Raw genomic sequence first — 21,151 nt, 5'->3', positions numbered from 1 at the left:
TCCAACAGTAGCCTAATAGGAATATTCTGAGCACACTTGAGATGAGCTAAGCTATGATGTTCCATAGGTTGGGTGTATTAAATGTATTTTCACCTTATTATATTTTCAATTTAAAATGGGTTTATTAGGACATATTCCCATTACAAGTCAAGGAGGATCTGTATATAATTCTCTCAGTCTTCTTTTTTTACTTAGGTTCTACTATTTGGTTTGTTAGCCTCAAATGGCATCTTTGACTCCTCCTTATTACCTATAAGGAAATTAAGTAGTGTATTTAACTCAACCCTTTCACGTGTCTCTTCCAGTCTTATTCTTAGTTGTATTATTTTTACCTGGTCAGAGCATATAATATGTAGAATACTGTTCTATCCTCATTCACAATTTTGTTTTAGTCTTAGATCTACATTAATATATTCCATGCTAACCACTTCTGAATTTCTAAAATGTTCTCAATTATCTCTTAGTTGGAGGAATTAATTCTTTAAGAGATTTCTCAGGATTCTTTGAATTCTTGAGTATTTATTAAAGCATTTTCTACAACCTTGATAATTGAAAAACAGTTCAACTGATACAAAATCCTTGTCTCGTACTTTCTTTCCTTGAATTTCTTGAAAATATTACTCCACTTTTATTTGTTTTTTTATGATGCTGTTGATACATTTAATGTCAACATGACTTTATTTTTTTCAAGTAACTTGGTCTTTTTGCCTGGAGGCTCAGAAGATTTGTATTATTATTATGATTTAAAGTCTAAGACTTTTACTAGCTCTGTCTCAAAGGGGACCATGTATATTCTTAGATATACAGTGAATTCTTTCAATCTGTATATTCAGATCTTTTATTTCAGAGACTTTTGAATTATAGTTTCAAATATATTTCACTCTTGTGTTTCTTCTTCAGGGACCACAATTATAAATATTATTGAATTTACATATCCTTTGTTTCTCTCTGGTCCTTTTTCTTTATTCTGAATTATTTTCTCTCTTTTCATTTTTATTCTCTATATGCCTCATATACTTTCAGTTATATATACTGTCCCTTTATTTCTGAGATTTTGTCTTTTCTTTGTTTCTTTCCTTAGTTCAGTGTTAGAGTTTTAAATTTTTTGATTCAGGTTTGTTTGTTTTTTTTTATGTTGGCAGTCGCTGATTTAATTATATTTACTTTATGTTGAAATATTGTGTAACAGTTTTCTTCTGCGTTGTGGTGCTTTTTTTTTTTTTTTTTTTTTGCCATAATAGGGGCAATGTTTTCATTTGCCAAAAGTTTTGAATTCTCATCTCCTATTTTTTAAACTCCTATGGTAACTTTATTTAGATACTGGGTTCTTTTTGTTGTTCACGATTTCATATGTCAGCTTTTCCTGGACCTGTAATAGCAGGCAATCTATGGGGGTGGACTTTTGATAGTTTGATTCAATTCTTAGTTCAAGAACACCTTCTCCTACTGCTATAGCGAAGTGCCCTTTTTAAAATACATGTTGCCTCTAACTTTCTGATCTGCCTTCTTGTGATTCTATGATACTAGGTTGTTTCAGTAGGACCCTGATCTTTTGCGTCTTCCTTTTTTTCCCCTTTACCATTCACTTTCCAAAAGACACGTGTTCTTCAGCTGCTCCTGTCAGAATTGGTGCCACCTGAGACCACCACGCTGTCTAAGCCCTCCCTTTGGTCTCCTCAGGGGATGGTCCTCTGATCCACTTAATATCAGACCTGTATCTCAATCTTCTATCCCTCAGGGTGGGGCCCTCTTTTTCTGGGGTAATTTTACCAAGTGCAATCTGAGTCCTTCCCCTCCGGGGCCCCCTCACCCTCTTTAGCATGAGGCCAGCCTGACTCTGCCCTAGTTGACACTCACACTGGCTCTTCAGGTCTCAGGTGATCATTTCCTCACAGCCACCCAGGTTTTAAATACGGTCAGTCTCCCACTTATGTTGTAGGCTTAGGCATTGGGTGATTTTCTTTTCTTTCCTTTCCTTTCCTTTTCTTTTTTTTTTTTTTAAAGATTTTATTTATTAATTTGAGAGAGAGAGAGAGAAGGAGTAGGAGAAAGGCAGAAAGAGAGAGAGAGAAGCAGGCTCCCTGCTGAGCAAGGAGCCTGATGTGGGGCTTGATCCCAGGACCCTGGGATCATGACCTGAGCCAAAGGCAGACGCTTAACCAACTGAGCCACCCAGGCGCCCCAACTTTCTTTCATTTTCCATATGGTTTCTAAGGAGAATATGTAGAGAGATTAAAATTTAGGTGGCCATCTTTATTCTCTGGAAATCTGGAAACTCACATGTTCTTAGGCTCTTTCTCCAGTTTAAGAAAAACAGCCCTAGGGTGTCATATGCAACTGATGAATCACTACATTCTACCCCTGAAACTAATGATATAGTATATGTCAACTAAATTGAATTTAAATAAAAAATTTAAAAAAAAAGAAAAGAAAAATAGCCCTAGAAATTATAAAGAAGCATTATAAGTGTGCTTGATGAAATAAGGATGGTAGGGAATTCTAACCAGTAGCCCTGCATCCAAAGACTGCCAACTGAATATATATGTGTTTTTAAGTTAAAGCAAAATATTTAAGGAATGATGTGTTATTTTTTTTGATTCTCTACTTTAGCAACCTTTTTTATAAAACAGCTTCTACTCTGGGGTGCCTGGGTGACTCAGCTGGTGAAGTGTCTGCCTTTGGCTCAGATCATGATCCCCGGGTCCTGGGACTGAGTCCCTGCATCGGGATCCCTGCTCAGTGGGGGGGGTCTGCTTCTCCCTCTCCCTCTGCCCCTCCCCCACACTGTGCTCTGTCTCTCTCTCTCTCTCAAATAAATAAATAAAATCTTAAAAAAAAAAAAGAGCTTCTACCCTAAGTCCACAGTACGTAGCACTCTAGGTGTTGGTTCAGATTTGGGTTTTTTTTTTTGTTTTTTTTTTTGGTTAGGTGACTTCCCATGCAAGGATACTGCATGTTATGCCTCGTTTCTTCTGTTTCCCCTCATGTAGTCTAGTGTTTGCTGCCTGGGTGGACATAGGGAGTGAGGGAGGAAAACTGTGATGGGCTAGTTCTGAAGACGGCTCATGGGAGATCATTGCCCATCTTTTCTTTAGTGTGATCTCTGAGTCCTATAGATAGAGGTAGACAAAGCAAATCCATCTTTTTTCTGTTTTCTTTGGGATCAGATTTTGATTCTTATGGTAGAATCCAAGAATATGTTGTAATCTCTTCAGCATTGGCATTAGTGAAAATCCCCTGGAGACTTTGGCATCTGGTCTTCTCTTTAGTTTCCAGTGCTTTTGCCAGTTTTCATCTTTTTGTAATTCTTTATGGGTATTATCATGGAAATTGTAAGAAAGTCATATTAGGCCCTGCTGGTTTGCCCTGATACTAACCCAGAAGTCCCACCAATTATTTTTCAGTAATGAATAGGAAAAGACTATATTTAGGGGAGTGATTCAGTTATTCTTAATAATATTACTTCTTTCTTAAGTAGCCTACTTTAAAAATTTAATAAGATTTCTTAACTAAAATGTCCATGAAAATAATCCTTCCATATATAACTCTATATCAAATGAATTTAAGTTATATGTTTCCTCACCAAATTTAGTTAAAATCTTATAATTCCCATGCCTAAACTCTTTATTCATGGTTATGTTTGCAAGTTAAAATGGCTTTTCAAGGAGCATGGGATTTCCACAAACCTTATATCACCAGGCCCACATAACAAGGAAAAGAAGTCCCACCAGGAATTTCACCGGTACCGTTGACCCTTGAACAACACAGGTTTGAACTTCATGGGTCCACTTATACATAGATTTTTTTTTAATATAAATACAGTGCAGTACAGTAAATGTATTTTCCTTATGACTTTCTTAATAACATTTCTTTTTTCTCATTTACTTGATCATAAGAATACAGTTTATGATACACATAAAATACAAAATATGTGTTAATCGACTGTTTATGTTATCTGTAAGGGTTCTGGTCAATAGTAAGCTATCAATAGTTAGGTTTGGGGGAAGTCAAAACTTGTACTTGGATTCTTGACTGCCCAGGGGGTCAGCACCCCTAACCCTTACATTGTTCAAGGGTCAACTGTATAATGGCTACAAAATGTGAACTCTGTGGTTAGATCTGGTTCAAATCTTATCTTCTCCATTTGTTATTTGTGTGACCTTGGGCAAGTTACTTGAGTTGCAAGCATCAGTTCCCTCATGTGTAAAATGTAACATTAGTAGTACGTACCTCATAGGCACTTATGTGAGGATTTAGTGAAAGAATATGTATAAAACACCCAGCACAGTGCCTGGAACACAGTCATGACTCAGTAGCTCAAGGTGAAGATGGTAACAGTGATGATGATGCTCTCAAAGAGGTAACAGGATGGACATTACTCTGGGTGTGTTTTGAATTTTCTAATAAGTAACTTTTTTTTTTTTCAAAATTTCTTCTCAAAAAATATCATCATGGCTATTTCTGTTTCTAAAAATTTGATACGGCTTTTCAGGGTGTGTCTTTTTATGACAGATGGTCAGAAGCTATTGGTAAAATGAATATGGAATGTAATAGCATTTCATTTATTTATGGGAAATATTTTACTGCCCCACCCTTCAACTAGTTGGAAAATGAAAGTCAAAAACTGGAAACTCTATTTATAAATGGACAGTGTTGTGATCTCAGTGTCTGAAACTGTAGACTTTTAGAAAATATTTATAGCATATTGGAAACTAGTTACTAGTCAGTGTCTTCTTGCCCTGTTATTTTTAAAGCTAATCCAGAGAATATGAAATTTGAGGTAAATTAAAATTGAATACTAAATGTCATCAAAGATAATTAACTTGGGATGCCTGGGTGGCTCAATCAGTTAAGTGTCTGCCTTCGGCTCAGGTCATGATCCCAGGGTCCTGGGCTCCCATTGGGCTCCTTGTTCAGCGGGGAGCCTGCTTCTCCCTCTGCCTGCCGCTCCCCCTGCTTGTGCTCTGTCTCTCTCTCTCTCTTTCTCTGATGAATAAGTAAATCTTTTAAAAAAGATAATTAGCTATATACCATTTTATGTAAGTTTTTAAGAGAAGAAGATGGAGAAAAGGATTCTCTCTCTCATGAATAGAGGCATTTGAAGTTAATAGAGATATTTGGTAATGGAGTCTTGAAAATAAGCAGAATGAATGGAAACATAAGACATTCAAGGAGATACGGAGGCCATGTCTCCATCTTACTAAGGAGGCAATTTAGCATAGTGGTTAGAAGTGAGGAATTCAGGAGTCAATCAGAAACTCTGCCAGAGTTTCAAACCCAATTCCATCCCCTGCTCAACCACATGATCTTATAAGTCACTTAACCGCTCTGTGCCTAGGTTGTATCTATGTCATAGTGTCAAGGATTCAATATGATAATACATGTGAAGCATTTAAAATGATATGTGGCACCTAACAAATGCTCTATAAATGCCTGGCCAAAACCAAGAAACCCCCAAATAACTCCAGTTTGGTTGTTGTGGATATGGATAAAACATGCCCATTTCACTGATTTAGAGATGGGTCTCTGTCATTAAGTGGTCAGTGTGAACAACATATTATAGTTCTTTTTCTTTACATAATTATTTGTCTACTGTAAGCTGGAGTGGGTAGTGAGCATCGTGCAGTAAGGATCCTCGAACAGTCCCCTAAGTGCCTACCTTAAGAAGCTAATTAGAGAGTGCTGCTTTGTTCTTATCACTCTGGAGGCTGAACATTTGCCATAGTAAAAACCCATACTACCTTGCCATAATAAAACAAGGTCATTGCATGAACTTGTGTGATTATTGGAAAAATCATTTCCCATGAACATCATCAGTCATTATTCAGAGATGTAAATTTCACAAATGGAATCCACAGTCTAATGAAGATAGTGTTGCTTGTACAGTAAACTATACCATATGCTTAATCTGAAAAATAGGGAAAATCCCTAGATAACAGATGACACTGTATCTTTTTTATATGCAGTTCACGATGAGTAGACTGTGACTTAGCTATATTTGACACTGACACATGTCTAAAACGAGACTCTCACATGGGAGGGGATATTGTAACATGTCTTAGAAATTAAAGTTATAACTACACCGGTGTATTTCATGAGGGGAATTCTTGCCAGCAGGAAGAATGGATGGGAATATTAATGTTTCCTTGTATCTACATATTATTCTTATATCTGTGTTTCAGGTTATAGTCTTGTAATTGTGCTTATATTATTTCCATGTCTGTAGAATCAGGATCCACAGTTTGTAATAGAAGGTGTTCTTGTTTTTAAGCTACCAGCTTATTCAGCACGTATTATATCCCAAGCTTTATGTATGTGTGCTTTATGTATGTTGCCTCATTTAATTCTCCTGACAACTCTGTAATGGATACTTTTATCCACATTCTGCTGGTGAAGAAAAAAGGGTCTAGTTTATATAACCTTGTGGACTTGAGATGCAGACCCTGAAAGGCTGGGCCCTTAAAGACAATGCAGGACTGCATGTGAGAGAGTGAGGCCTTCAGAACTAGTCGGGAGGAGGACCATAAATTACTAAAACAGTTAACAGTGTCCACTTTCTAGTACTTGGTTGTATGGAAATTAAACCTTGGAAGAGTACAATGTACAAGTAGTCATGAAATGCTGCAATATTTGTAGCGTTACCTATAAATGCATAGATATGTATAGAAGATAGAAGCTAACACGTTACAGTATAGCAATAATCAGTCCCATAAGCATTTATGAGTTTGATGAAGCCACTGTTTATTTGTAAGATTGTGATCACACAGTTGATGTTGCTGAATACTGTCATGAACATGCAAAGCACTTTTTTTTTCCATCTCACTTCGGTACACTTACCTTTGAGGAAGAAATTGTGTCATATGCAAAAAGAGATATGTTCAAAATACTTATATCCCTATACAGGGGCAAATTGAAGGGACTGATTGTAGGAAGTTATCAATGGTTTTCTTAAGGTACTTTCTGAGGAACTAGGACTTCCTTTCAAGGGGGAGCCATTATCATTATACATGGGCTCATTATATAAGTGTCCTAGAAGCTAGTCACCCATCTTTTCCTCTGTAGAAGAAAACCAAGAATTTAGAACATATAATCAAATGTATTGACTTCATATAACAAGGCTCAAGATTAGCGATTCTCACCCTGAGCTGTGTGTTAGAATCAGCTGCATTTGTGACAAGGGTACCAAGATAGTTCAATTGGGAAAGCATAATCTTCTCAATAAATGGTATTGGAATAACTGGATATTCAATACAAAAGGATGAAATTGGATCCCCACCTCACAGCATACACAAAAATTACTTGAAATAGATCAGGGACCTCAGGCATCTGGGTAGCTCAGTTGGGTGGGCGATTGACCGTTGGTTTCGGTTTGGGTCATGATCTCAAGGTCCTGGAATTGAGCCCCAAGTTAGGCTCCATGCTCAGTGGGGAGTCTACTTCAAGATTCTCTCTCTTTCCCCCTGCTCCTCCCCCTGCTTGCTCTCTCTCTCTAAAATAAATAAATAAATCTTTTTAAAAAAATGAATCAGAGACTTCAGTGTAAGAGCTAAAACTATAACAATCTTTTTTTTAAGATTTTATTTATTTATTTGAGAGAGAGAATGAGATAGAGAGAGCATGAGAGGGGGGAGGGTCTGAGGGAGAAGCAGACTCACTGCTCAGCAGGGAGCCTGATGAGGGAATCGATCCGGGGACTCCAGGATCATGACCTGAGCCGAAGCCAGTCGCTTAACCAACTGAGCCACCCAGGCACCCAAAACTATAACAATCTTAAAAGAAAATGTAGGAGTAAATCTTTGTGACTCCGGATTAAGCAGTGGTTTTGTAGATAAAATACCAAAAGCAAGAAAGGAAAAATAGCTAAGTTGTATCACATCAAAATTTTAAACTTTTGTTCTGCAAGTGATACTATGAAGAAAGCAAAAAGTCAACCAAGAGAATTAGAGAAAATATTAACAAATCATGCATCTGATATGGGAGTTGCATCCAGAATATATGCAACCCAATTATAAAAAAGACAAATAGCTCAAATAAAAAATGAGCAAAGTATCTGAATAGATATTTCTCCAAAGAAGCTATACAAATAGTAGATATTCATATGAAGATGAAAATGTAAGTCAAAACCACAGTGAGATACCACTTCATACCAACTAAGATGGTTATAATCAAGAAGACAGCCATTAACAAGTGATGATGAAGATGTGGAGAAAACGTAATGCTAAGTGAAAAAAGCCATCAAAAAAGACCACATATTTGGGGCGCCTGGGTGGCTCAGTTGGTTAAGCGACTGCCTTCGGCTCAGGTCATGATCCTGGAGTCCCAGGATCGAGCCCCACATTGGGCTCCCTGCTCATCAGGGAGTCTGCTTCTCCCTCTGACCCTCCCGCATCTCGTGTTCTCTCTCTCATTCTCTCTCTAATAAATAAATAAAATCTTTAAAAAAAGACCACATATTCTATGATCCCCTTTTTTTCTTTTAAGATTTTATTTATTTACTCGAGAGAGAGAGAGAGAGAGAGAATGAGAGAGAGAATAGGAGCAGGGGCAGAGGGAGAGGGAGAAGCAGACTCCCCTCCTGAGTCTGAGATCATGACCTGAGCTGAAGGCAGATGCTTAACTGCTTAATGGACTGAACCACCCAGCACCCCTCTATGATTCCATTTATATGAATATATAGAATAGGCAAGTCTGTAGGAACACTATAGATTAGTGATTGCCTTGGGCTGCAAGGAGCATGGGAAGAGACAAACTGAAGGGTAGCTGCTAATGGGTACACAATTTTTATTTAACAGGGGAGAAAAATAATGTAAAATTAGATTGTGTTGATGGTTGTACAACTCTATGTATATACGAAAGATATTTAACTGTACACTTTAAGTGGGTGAATTGTATGATTTATAAATTGTATTTTAATAAAGCTAATTTTAAGGAAATCAGCATGGGTACTTTTATAAATCTACACGCCCAGGCTGAAGCGCATGTCAGTGAGATCACTCCCTTTTGGTGGAATCCAAGTATCAGTATTTTATAAAGCTCTCCAGGTGACTGCATTGTGTAGCCAAGGTCAAGACTCATTGCTCCAGAAGCAGGTCTAAACTACATGAGTTTCTAAGTTAGGAAACTCCAAAAGAGTTCCGGTCCCTTGTTAGAGGACTCCAGGAGACTTCCTCCAATCTTGCTACTCAAAGTGTGGTCCTCAGAGCGGCAGCAACAGTACTACCTGGGAACCTGTTGGAAATGCAGATTTCAGGGGCACCTGGGTGGCTCAGTCAGTTAAGCGTCTGCCTTTGGCTCAGGTCATGATCCCAGAGTCCTGAGATTGAGTCCCACATCAGGATCCTTGCTCAGCTGAGATTCTGCTTCCCCCTCTCCCTCTGCCCCTCCCCCACTCTCTATCCCTGAAAATAAATAAATAAATAAACATTTTTAAAATCTTAAATTTTTCTTGATTACAATAACAATATATGCTAGTTGTAGAGATCAAAAGTCCTCAATAACCTCACCCCACCCATCTGTCCACTCCAGTTAAGTTTGGTGTATATTTTTCCATATTTCCATAATTACTTCACATGTTGGTATGCATCTTTTAAAAAATCCACCCAGAGATTTTCTAAAATCCATCATTTTCCAAAAGGCTAGCCCCAGGGAATTGGTACATGGGCTTATCTGGGGTTTTAACAACTTTTTGTATTTTGAGGTGAAGTAACTCAAGATTTATGGTATTTTATTCAGTTCCCTAAATGTACATTTGGTTTCCTTGATTCATTTAATAATTTGGAGTGACCACCCAGGTGTCCTAATGCCCCTAATGGAGTGACTAAGGATGTTTGGTCATTGTTTTAATTACTAATCACATACTGTGTCTTCTTGACTCATATCAGTAACCACATCCTTATCAAAATATTCTGATTACTACATTTTAAAAAGTAGTGTCACAACACACTTAAGAGAACTGGCTGTTTTTTGTTTTGTTTTTGTTGTTGTTCCTGCTTACATCATGGTGATTCTACCTCTGAAGATTTTTCCTAGCAAGTGATCCGTCACCAGGATTGCTCACAGACTCCAGTATTCAAAATGTCATCTCTTAAGTTTCCTTATTTTGAAATATCCATAGCTCTTCTGAGTAATGCAAAAAATATGAATGAATGAATAACATAACAGAGAAACTCTTTCTAAAAGTTATTAGAAAAAAATCCTTTATTTAACTGTGCCTAATGCTTTGGGGTATCTCAGTGAACTATGCCTTTAAAGACAAATGGTTATGTACTAATATCTTGGCCCTGAAATTTTGGGGTCTTCTTTTGAATTGAATGAAAATTCATTCAACAAAACAAAATTGTTTTGTTTTTCTGTAGTCCAGAAAAATTCTATCTTTATTTTCAAGTTACCTTAAAACTTTAACATGCAAATTTTACTTAGCTAAATCTGAATTTCATCAGTAGTATTAACTTCTGAACAATATGAAGACTTTATAAAATGCATTCATTCTGATTTCCCCTCCCGACTTAACTTGCTATTATTATCATCCAGATTTTAACTCCATTTGCATTAAACCCACAAATTAGGCATCATCATCATCATCCTGTTTAGATTTTCTCACATTCACCATTTTGTTTGCTAATCATCCCTTCTTGTATTCAGAGCTTCTGGAATCAAACCCTAGTTCCTGTCATTCTGGACTGGTTGGCAGTCTCCAGGACAATCAGATAGTTAGTTGCCTCAAGAGGAAAATGAGAAGAGTCCTGGGAAATATGCCCCCTCTCCCCCACAATGCTACCTCCTGCACCCCCAGAACTAGGGGCATCCCTGTGTATTTCCTCCTACCCTCTAATTAGCGTGTTTTATGGTGTAGAGTAGAACAAGGAAATCTGATAGAATACTAAAGTTAAATACATTCAATTTGAAGAGCTGTCATGTTTTTCTGAGATCATATTCTTCCTACCCTTTTTGCTATTAAAATTATCTTCATTTTAGGGGCGCCTGGGTGGCTAAGTCGATTAAGCATCTGACTCTTAATTTCGGCTCAGTTTATGATCTCAGGATTGTGAGATGGAGCCCTGAGTCTGCCTCTGCTGGGCATGGAGCCTGCTTAAGATTCTCTTTCTCCCTTTGTGCCCTGCCCCCCACCTTAAAAAAAATCTTTATTTTATAATATAATGGTGATGGTAGTTGAAGTTTGGGTTTTTTTTAATTAATTAAATTTTGTTTTAAAATTTTTTTACTTGGCAAATACAACATTGCCAATCACAACCCAGATTTTCTGAAATTTTATGGATCTTGAAATCCCAAGCCACTGCTGTAGACAGCTACCTGTGATTTTGAGTGTGGATATTGGGTCACCTGAAAATATGTCCTCTTGGTTACATCAGGGACCTTAGTGGTTTTTCAGGTGTATACAAATCCTACAGTGTTTTTTTTTTAATCTTTTATTTGTTTATTTGAGAGAGAGAATGAGAGAGAGAGAGAGAGAGCGCATGAGAGAGGGGAGGGTCAGAGGGAGAAGCAGACTCCCTGCCAAGCAGGGAACCCGATGCGGGACTCCATCCCGGGACTCCAGGATCATGACCTGAGCCAAAGGCAGTCGCTTAACCAACTGAGCCACCCAGGCGCCCCAAATCCTACAGTGTTAACAGTACTTTGCAACCTTTTATTGGGTTATCGAGCAGTCCTTAGTACTCTCCCAACAATTGAAATAATTTTTTACATAAGGCTGAATCTATACTAGCAAAATGTCTTGGGTACATCATGCACACCCCATATATATCTGGTGATGTTAATGTTCTCATTTTTTTTTTTGAAGATTTTATTTATTTGAGAGAGGGAGAGAGTGAGCGGGAGGGAGAGGGAGTGAGAAACTGAAGGAAACTCCACGCTGAGCGCAGAGCCCAATGTGGGGCTTGATTCCATGACCTCAAGATCATGATCTGAGCCAAAACCAAGAGTCAGACGCTTCGACTGAGACACCCAGATGCCCTAATGCTCCCAATTTTTTAAGAACATCATTTTGAGAGTCACATGATCTAAAATTTGGCCAATACCTTTGTCTGCCTTACTCATAATGTAAGGGGTTGGACTGTGATCCCCAAGTTTCTTTTCACCACTAATGTAGGTTGTGATTGTAGTTTTGCTGCCACTACCTTCATAGATGTTCTTTCCTCATCTCCCTGTGAATGGTCAGTATGAAGCCTACACAGAATGACTTGAGTTCTCATTTCCCCTTTGTAAAGAATGGTCATGTACAAATGCAGCCACAGTGTTTATTGCAAAGGGTTACACTTAAGAGTATTGTTTAATTGTCATATGCTTGACACTGACAGTCTTATTAGATGTTCAGTCATTACTATAATGTAGACAAATAATTATGAATTAAAGATGCACCAACTACAGATTTTAGAGATCTCTGAATTCATGACAAAGTTGTTAATTGGCAAGCTTATTATTTCCTGTAAGTACAAGGAAAGGAAGTATTAAAAGTCATCATATTAATTTGAGAGAGGAAATTAACGTTTCCTAAACAATTCTCTTCTAGTGAAGGAAGCCCGTCCCCCAGAACAGAGCTGCTGCATAATATCGACCCAAACTTTGTGGATATTTCACCATGTGAGTACCTCATTTATCGCTACTAAACTCAATCTTTTTAGCTCGCAAAGACATTTTTATTGCCTAGTGTGTCTCCAGCCTCACTTTCTCCTTTTCCACTTGAGTTTGCTGTCCGGATAAACAGTTCTCCATAACACCTGTTGTACTGACCTCCCTGTGGCTTTGGTTCCGTGGAGGGTAAATGCTGTTCGTGGCCCTGCCACTTATTGGCTATATGACCTTCAAGCCATTTCATCTCCCTGCCTCAGCTTTGCCATAGGATCTCAGAGGCTCCTGCTCACTGGGAATGTCATGTTGTTGTTGCTCTCTTCTCACCTGAGAGCTCTAGAGCCTTAGCTCTTAGGCCCTTTGTCCAGCCTCCATCATCAAGCCTCTTCTTGAGACTCCACAAAACAGTGCTCTTCCATTCCATTCATTCTCTTGGGTGCTGACACCCCCTCCTTTCTAGACATACTGCCACCCCTTTCATTCATTCATTCTATTGTTCAGGCTTTCGTGACTTCCTTATCCACTCCAGTCTGTGCCACAACCTGCCCCAGGATTTCCCTGCTCAGACAACAACCCCGCAGTGGTTGTGTGTCCACAGGCACTTAAGGCCCCACTCGCCCCACCAGCCGCCTCCAGCCAGTCCTTGCCCTGCTCGACACTTGCCTTTTCCAAGCATGATCGTCATGTTTTGTCTTGAATATGCTTTTCTCTGTGGCTGAAACACTTTTCCCTGCCCTTCCACAATTTTTCCTCATCCGTTAAAACTCAACACAAATGTCTCATGTATATGAATGCTTCTTGGAACCCCAGAAAGTCCTTCCTCAGCATCCTTTTGTATGTATCTGTGTATAAAGCCTTCAGCAAATTCTCTTGTATGTGCCTTCATATCCCACCAAGGTGAGAGCTCCTGGAAGTCAGGATCTATGTCTTATTTATCTTTTCATCCTCATAAGTTAACATGAATACCCAGCACTGGGCAGGCCCTCAGTGATGATTACTTGATGACTAATGCAAGGGTGCTGGGGTAGAATTAGGACCAAAGTGGAAAGGAAAGGGCCTGAGGCAGGTCGAGATGGCTACAGTATGGAGAAATTGCTATTTCTATTGGAGTAACTTAAGTCAGTGAGAGAGGCAAGGGTGGTTATAGGTCTATATGGTAGCCGCTAGCCATATGTGGCTTTTAAACCCTTGAAATGTAGCTAACTGTGAATTGAGATGTGCTGCAAGTATAAAACACACATCGGATTTTGAAGACTTAGTGTGAAAAACGTGAAATATATCATAACATATATTTACTCATTGAAATGGCAATATTTTAGATATGTTGAATTAAATTTATTATTAATTTCACCTGTTTCCTTTTCCTTTTCTATGTGGTTAATAGAGAATTTAAAATTACATGTGAATTTGCATTGTACTTCTATTAGTCTAGAAGGATTGTTCTAGCAGGTGCTAGGAAGTAATTGGATCAGCTGTGTAGGAAGAGCACAGACCCGTGACTACTTACTGTGGCCATGACATCCATGGTTTCTAACCTTTTCTATGCCCCAGCACACCAAAGGGGTGTGACACATTCTAGTCTAGAGCAGTGATTCTTAACCAGTGATATCAGAATCTCTGGGGGTGGCCAGAAGGGAAGAGGGGAGGCAGGAAGGGTTTTTAAAACTTCTAGGTAGTTTAATGCACTGCAAAACCCAGTATGACATCCAAGGATGCGCTGAAGATGCTGCACACATTGTAATGGTTGTCAGCTGTCCTTACTAAGTTCCATCTACAAATGAAAAGGTGCCCCCACTCACCAAGCTGAATTGTTCTTAGCATCAGAAATGGGGAGGGGGCGCCTGAGTGGCTCAGTTCGTTAGGTGTCTGAATCTTGGTTTGGGCTCAGGTCATGGTCTCAGGCCCATGAGTTGAGCCCCACGCTGGGCATGGAGTCTGCTTAAGATTCTCTCTCTCCTTCTGCCCCTCCACCCCCCACTTGTGTGTGTGTGCTCTTTCTCTGGAAGGAAGGAAGGAAAGGAGGGAGGGAGGGAAGGAGGGAGGCTTAAGTTCTGTATTTCCGTGTAACCCGCCCACAGTGCTGCTGGCTGCCTGCCTGCTGTGGTTTTTGCTACCTTTCCCACAGTGCCCCAGCTCAATCCCAGCACAGGCACGAGGTTTCCCCAGTATAAAAGTTAAGGAGGGCATGGCAATCAGAATAGAGAATCATTTTAATTTTGCCACCCATAGTTTATAAGGCCTTAAGCAAGTCCCTCCACTTTTCTTCGCCTCAGTTTCCCACATATTGAATGACAGACTTACGATGACCCTTTACTGCTCTCCCAAATTCAGGGACATTTTCTGGCCTTCTGCTGCCGCCACCCTCTCCTTGAAGCCCACTCCAGGCCTCCCTGTTGGCCTTCCCTGCCAACCAGGGACTCTTGCTCTGACTCCTGCTTGTAATGATGGATATTTTCCACTGTTGGCATCAACATAGAACCACATTCACTGTTGGTTCGCAGAAACAGGACATTCACTTCTGTCTCTGCCTGCAAGTAGCAAAGTGCCCCTCCTCCTCACACACATGCAACACCTTGGGCTTTTCTCCCTAGTTTTTATGTTCATTTCAATCCACTGTGCAGCAGAAGGTAAAAAAAAAAAAAAAAGGAGAGCTATATTTGGGGACCCACTCCTTCACCGGAAGATGATACCAGCTCATCTCCTTTTCTATGCAGTTAATTGGGGGGGGGGGGTTAAATCTAGCTCTAAGAAAATATGTATTTATAGGACAACAACCAAGTCTGTGAAGATTGAATTAAATGATGTCTCAGGTCCCTCCCAGCTTCAATATTCTGTGGGTCTCTGTATAAATAGGATCTCAAAGGAGCAAAGCTGCTGACTCAGTTTCTCTCCTTTTCCACCCTGCGCACATTACTAAGCAGTGATGTAGCCAAAGGCATGGTTGTACGTAGATAAATACAAGTGAAAATGTTAGAAACATTATAAGTGCTAGAGTAATTTGAATTGTAGGATTTTATTATTACTACATCCTGCCCACTTTTCTGATCCCTGTTCTTTTTTTTTCAAGATTTTATTTGTTTACTTATTTGAGAAAGAGAATGAGAGAGAGAGAGAGCATGAGGGGGGGAGGGTCCGAGGGAGAAGCAGACTCCCTGCTGAGCAGGAAGCCTGATGTGGGACTCGATCCCGGGACTCCAGGATCATGACCTGAGCCGAAGGCAGTCGCTTAACCAACTGAGCCACCCAGGCGCCCTCTGATCCCTGTTCTAAAACATCACTGCATCAATCCACTTTAACGTCTGCCCTCTCCCCTTTAGTGGGTCTTGTTGGGGGTTGTGGACCAGTGTCTCCTCCGATCATGAATAAGAGGAACAGGCGTTAGACGTTTCCCAGGGGAGCCCTGCCTTCTAAGTAGTACCACATCCCCTCAGAAGCTGGGCTTTTGGGGTTTATTCTTTACTCTTATTCTTAGAGTACAGGGCGCCCCCCAGAGGCCCTTCCTACTGGTAGAGTTGGGGCTTTTTTCATGGCTGCATACTCTTGGTACATTGTGGGTTGGGTATGAATAATAAAGATATTCCCAGAAGACTGGGACAGACACGGGCACACACCAGAGGTCATAGGATTTCCCAGAGACCAGGAGATTATGCAGTAAAGGATGAACGGTCTCAACCACAGATCACACCCATTAGAATGGCTGCTATGAAAAGAAAAGAAAGAAAGAAAAAAGGAAGGAAAAGAACAAGTGTTGGTGAGGACATAGAGAAATGGGAACACGTAGGCACGTTGGTGGGAATGTAAAATGGGAATGCGCTGTTGGTGGGACAAAGGGATAAGTAAAATATGGTATATGCATACAGTGGGCTACCGTTCAGCCTTAGAAAGGAAGGAGGTTCTGGCGCGTGCTACACCCTGGATGAACCTTTGTGGATTAAGCCAGTCACAAAAAGACAAATACTGCATGATTCCACTTAAATGTGGTACCTCGTATAGTCAAAATTATGGAGACAGAAAGTAGAATGGGGACTGCCAGAGGCTGGAGGGGGCGAGATGGGGAATTCATGTTTAATGGGTGTCGTTTCAGTTTTACAAGATGAAAAGAGTTCTGTGGGGGGATGTGGTGAAGGTTGCACAACCATGTGAATGTACTTAGTGCCACTGAACTGTACATTTAAAAACAGCTAAAATGGGACGCCTGGGTGGCTCAGTTGGTTAAGCGTCTGCCTTCGGCTCAGGTCATGATCCCAGGGTCCTGGGATCGAGTCCCACATCAGGCTCCCTGCTCAGCGGGAAGCCTGCTTCTCCCTCTCCCACTCCCCCTGCTTGTGTTCCTGCTCTCACTGTCTCTCTCTGTCAAATAAATAAATAAAAATCTTAAAAATAAATAAATAAATAAATAAAAACAGCTAAAATGGTAAATTTTACTTTTTTTTTTTTTTTTTTTTTACCACAATTCAAGATAAATAAATGTAAAATGTAAAACCAAAGAAAAGCATAGAAATTCATGAGGCCGGGGTCTATATCTTTTTCATTTACTGCTGTATCCCCAGTGCATAGCACAGAGCCTGCCGTCCTAGCCATTTCTCAGCAAATACTTGTTAATGACTCATAATAGATCATCGGGTTAAAGTCATTGTCTTACTGTCTCTTAGCCTTTCCTGAACCTAAAGTACCTCCCGAAGGCAATTCACACCCACCTTTTAATCCCTGAACTCGCACCTTACATTTTGTTCCTACATAAAAATAATTAAAATTAGGAAGTGGCTGGTGACCATTAATATTATCATATACAGATATTAGAAACTACTTACCCAGTTTATAAATGCCCACCCTCAGTCTTGCCTGCATTGAAAATATCAGCCAGAAGAGAGGATGTGGGATTTCTCTAGATCTCCGTGAGAGACAAACATATATGCTTATAAAGCCCCTGACTGTGTGCTCGGCTCAGCCTGACTTCCCCTTAGAGTCCAGGGCCCTGCTCCTTCTTGCTCTTCTCGCTCTTTGTGCTCCCCTTCTTGGCAAGTTCCCTTGTATTGTTTCATTTCTCACTGTCCTCTCTGTGCCCCAAATCTGGCTCTGCTTTTATCTCCACCTCACCCCTCACCCCTCACCCCCGTGGCCGGTGTCACATGTGTGGGCTGTAATTGCTTTCCTGTGTGCTTTGAGGAAACTTTTTATTCATCTTTAAAGGCTTTGTTCTGAGGTAACCCTGGACAGACATGTTTTGGTCTCTGTTCAGATAGTACCTTTTTCTCTTCCCTCCTTCCTTTCTAAGAATAGATCCTAAGAATTATTTATTCCCTTGTGTCTTCCAAATATTTCTTTCTAGGGGCGCCTGGGTGGCTCAGTTGGTTAAGTGTCTGCCTTCGGCTCAGGTCATGATCGCAGGGTCCTAGGACTGAGCCCTGCATCGGGCTCCCTGCTCCGCGGGAAGCCTGCTTCTCCCTCTCCCACTCCCCCTGCTTGTGGTCCTTCTCTTGCTGTGTCTCTCTCTCAAATAAATAAAATCTTTAAGAATAAATAAATAGAATATTTCTTTCTAGCAGGCTGACCTAGACTCAGTGTCCTTCTTGAGCAGTACAAGGTACACAGAGGAGGAGGCCTGTGAGAGCCCGAGGGACAGGAATGAAGCTGTTTAAGCTCATTCATGGGACGCCTGGAACTATCTAAAGTAGTAGGGAGCAGCCGAGATTCTAAGTCAGGCCCTGAGATCTGCAGGTGTGAGCCCAGCTCGACGTGCTTCTGAGGAGCACCAGCTCCAAATTCCCTCAGGTTCCAGCCAGCATGCCTCAGACCATGAGGAGAAATAATTTCAAAGGAGTTAGTTTGCCTTAGAGAAAATATATACACCCATCCCACAGGCACCAGGCTTGACATGCACTGTTCTGAAGTAATGAGCCTGTGCCGTCTGAGACCACCACTCAACTCGGAAGTCAGACATGACATTCTGTTACCATTAGAATTCTCACGTACGTCCGGTGTGCAGTGTATACATATACACCTGACACACGTGCATGCATACACAGCACTCAGATTCTTCTGGTAGGAGCTTGATCATAGATGAAGGGCACTGACAGATGTTAGCATTTTCCACACCACCAAAGGCCAAGTCTTCAAAGTGATTCTGTACAGCTTTGTTACTATTTCATTTTAAAAAGGCCTCCTTTCTTTAAAGGTTATAATGAGATGTTATTTTGCTCTTGATTACAGAGTGAAAGAAGAGTCTTTCCCTCCCTCTCGCTCACACACTCATTTTCTGTGGTAAAATTGCCGATTCTGTACCTGAGATCTGAGAGCTGTCCAGGTTTGCATGCTTGGAGCGGCTCCCTGTTTCCTCTCTGGAGCAACATTCAGTCTGTTTCTGAGATGATTTATTCAGCAGGTACAACAAGCTAGGTACTGATGTAGGTACTGGGGATTAGTTAGACTTTAAGTTTTGTTAGAAGCTGCTCTGGAAGAGGCCACTTCCCTGCTTGCCGGCTCTCCGTGGTCCCCAGCTGCCCACAGCCGTGTGTGGACGCCCGAGCCTGTCAGCTACAACCTCCGCCATTCAGCTTATGTGACCCCTCAGCACTGTCGCAGTGCCCACCTTCAGCCACCATCATCTTCCTGTGCTTTTCTGACACTTCTCTAGGGACGTGTTCACATCCCGCCTCCTCCATGAAGCTCTGCCTGGCCCCTCCAAGCTGGAGTCTCTTGAGCTTCTCTGGAGCACCCTACAACACTGAGCTCTTGCTACCTCATGCACAGTTGTGTATATTCATGTGTTTTCCCCATCCAGAGCTGTGAGTTCCAAGGAGGGCGAGATTTCATCTATAACTCTCTCAAACCCCCCCTCCTTTGTTTAGAGGGGGAAGGGGGATGAGGGAGAAAGAGACGAGGGGCAGAGAGAGAGGGGGAGAGAGAGAATCTCAAGCATGCTCCATGCCCTGCGTGGAGCCCGATACGGGTGCAGCTCAGTCTCACAACCCTGAGATGATGACCTGAGCGGAAATCAAGAGTTGGATGCTTAACCGACTGAGCCACCCAGGTGCCCCTCTCAGTCCCTTTTGTTGCAGAGTTTGTACACACTGAAAGAATGCATGTTAATAGGGTGCCTGGGTGGCTCAGTTGGTTAAGCGACTGCCTTCGGCTCAGGTCATGATCCTGGAGTCCCGGGATTGAGTCCCACATCGGGCTCCCTGCTTGGCGGGGAGTCTCCTTCTCCCTCTGACCCTCTTCCCTCTTGTGCTTTCTATCTCTCATTCTCTCTCTCTCTCTGAAATAAATAAATAAAATTTAAAAAAAAATTTAAAAAAAAAGAATGCATGTTAATAAATTAATCATTGAAGTTGGCTATCAACCACTCATTTAATTAGAATAAATCTAGCAAGAGCAATAATATCATACTTTATTTTCAAAGCACTTTCATTTCTTTCTGGGCATATTTGTGAGGTGGCAATCAAGAAGCAACCTTCTATCCTTCAGCCTAAAATTCGATATTGAGCAGAATAAGAAAAGTTAGAGGGGATGCATGAAGCTCCCATGAGGAGCTTGCTCACCACTGCATAGCACACCAGAAATTAGAAGGCATTCAGTTTGTCCACCCTCTTTATAAGCACGAAGGAGAAACTGAGGCATTGGTCACACACAGCTAATAAATACCAGACCCAGAATTCAGGGCTTTCCAGGTTCAGGCCTCACACAAAAGTCACGTCCTCCTAATTTAAGGTGTCTCTTTGTTTTCTGTTCTGGATGGGATTTGGGCTAAAGGGACGCCCAGATCTGTGTTACAGTCATCCACTCAAATGTCACCGGAGCGTTACACACTTAAATGTGGCTGGAAAAATGGGTCTAGCCCTGACACTAGCTTGCAGTGTCATGCACAACGTGACTGTGTGGATGGCAGCAGCTTGTGTGTGTAAAGCTAGTTATGCAAGTCCTACAGTGCCCTGTAGAAATTACACTGCAGGATGGTGGTGGGATGAGAGAGAAGGGTGTGGGGACAGGGGGTGTAGCCTAATGGGACATGCAGAATTCCGGGGTGTCCAAAAGTCTGGGTTTGAATTCCAGTTTTGACTTATTTCCTGTAGGCTTGTGGGTAAGTTCTCTGAGGTATTCATTTCCTCGCCTGTAAATTAAGGACAATTATACCTGTGTCTTGTATATATGTCCCAACAAGAGTTCATAGTGATTATGTTCTGGCTGCTGGGAATGGGAGGGGGGCTGTCTGCACTTTTTGTTTTATGTATTTCTCCAGTTTTAAGTTTTAGTAACGAGCACATCTAGCTTCCATAATCAGAAATGAAGCCATAAAGATTTACTTTTGAAAACCAGCCCAGGGATGCCTGGGTGGCTCAGTCAGTTAAGCATCTCCCTTCGGCTCAGGTCATGATCTCGGGGTCCTGGGATCGAGTCCCGAATCGGGCTCCCTGCTCAGTGGGGAGTCTGCTTCTCCTTCTCCCTCTGCCTGCCCCCCCGCCCCCCGCTTGTGCGCGCGCTCTCTCTCTCACAAATAAATAAATAAAATCTTAACAAACAAACAGCAAACCAGCCTGGAGGGTTCTTGTGAGACTGCCCTATC

The 21,151-nt window shown here is 41.1% G+C and overlaps 1 protein-coding gene across 1 annotated transcript in view; it reads left to right on the top strand.

Moving 5' to 3' along the window:
• Positions 1–21,151, top strand: part of ARSB (arylsulfatase B) — a 165,336-nt gene that overhangs the window by 86,626 nt on the left and 57,559 nt on the right. The window contains exon 6 of the mRNA XM_028114440.2: positions 12,530–12,600. Within this exon, the coding sequence (XP_027970241.2) occupies positions 12,530–12,600 (71 nt within the window). The remainder of the gene's footprint in view (positions 1–12,529; positions 12,601–21,151) is intronic.

Source organism: Eumetopias jubatus, unplaced genomic scaffold, assembly GCF_037043125.1.
Source record: "Eumetopias jubatus isolate StellerSeaLion01/CBP00866 unplaced genomic scaffold, mEumJub1_p1.0 scaffold_5, whole genome shotgun sequence".
Lineage (NCBI taxonomy): Eukaryota > Metazoa > Chordata > Mammalia > Carnivora > Otariidae > Eumetopias > Eumetopias jubatus.
Note: the sequence above shows the minus strand (reverse complement) of the source record. Positions and strands in the feature narration are given on the sequence as shown.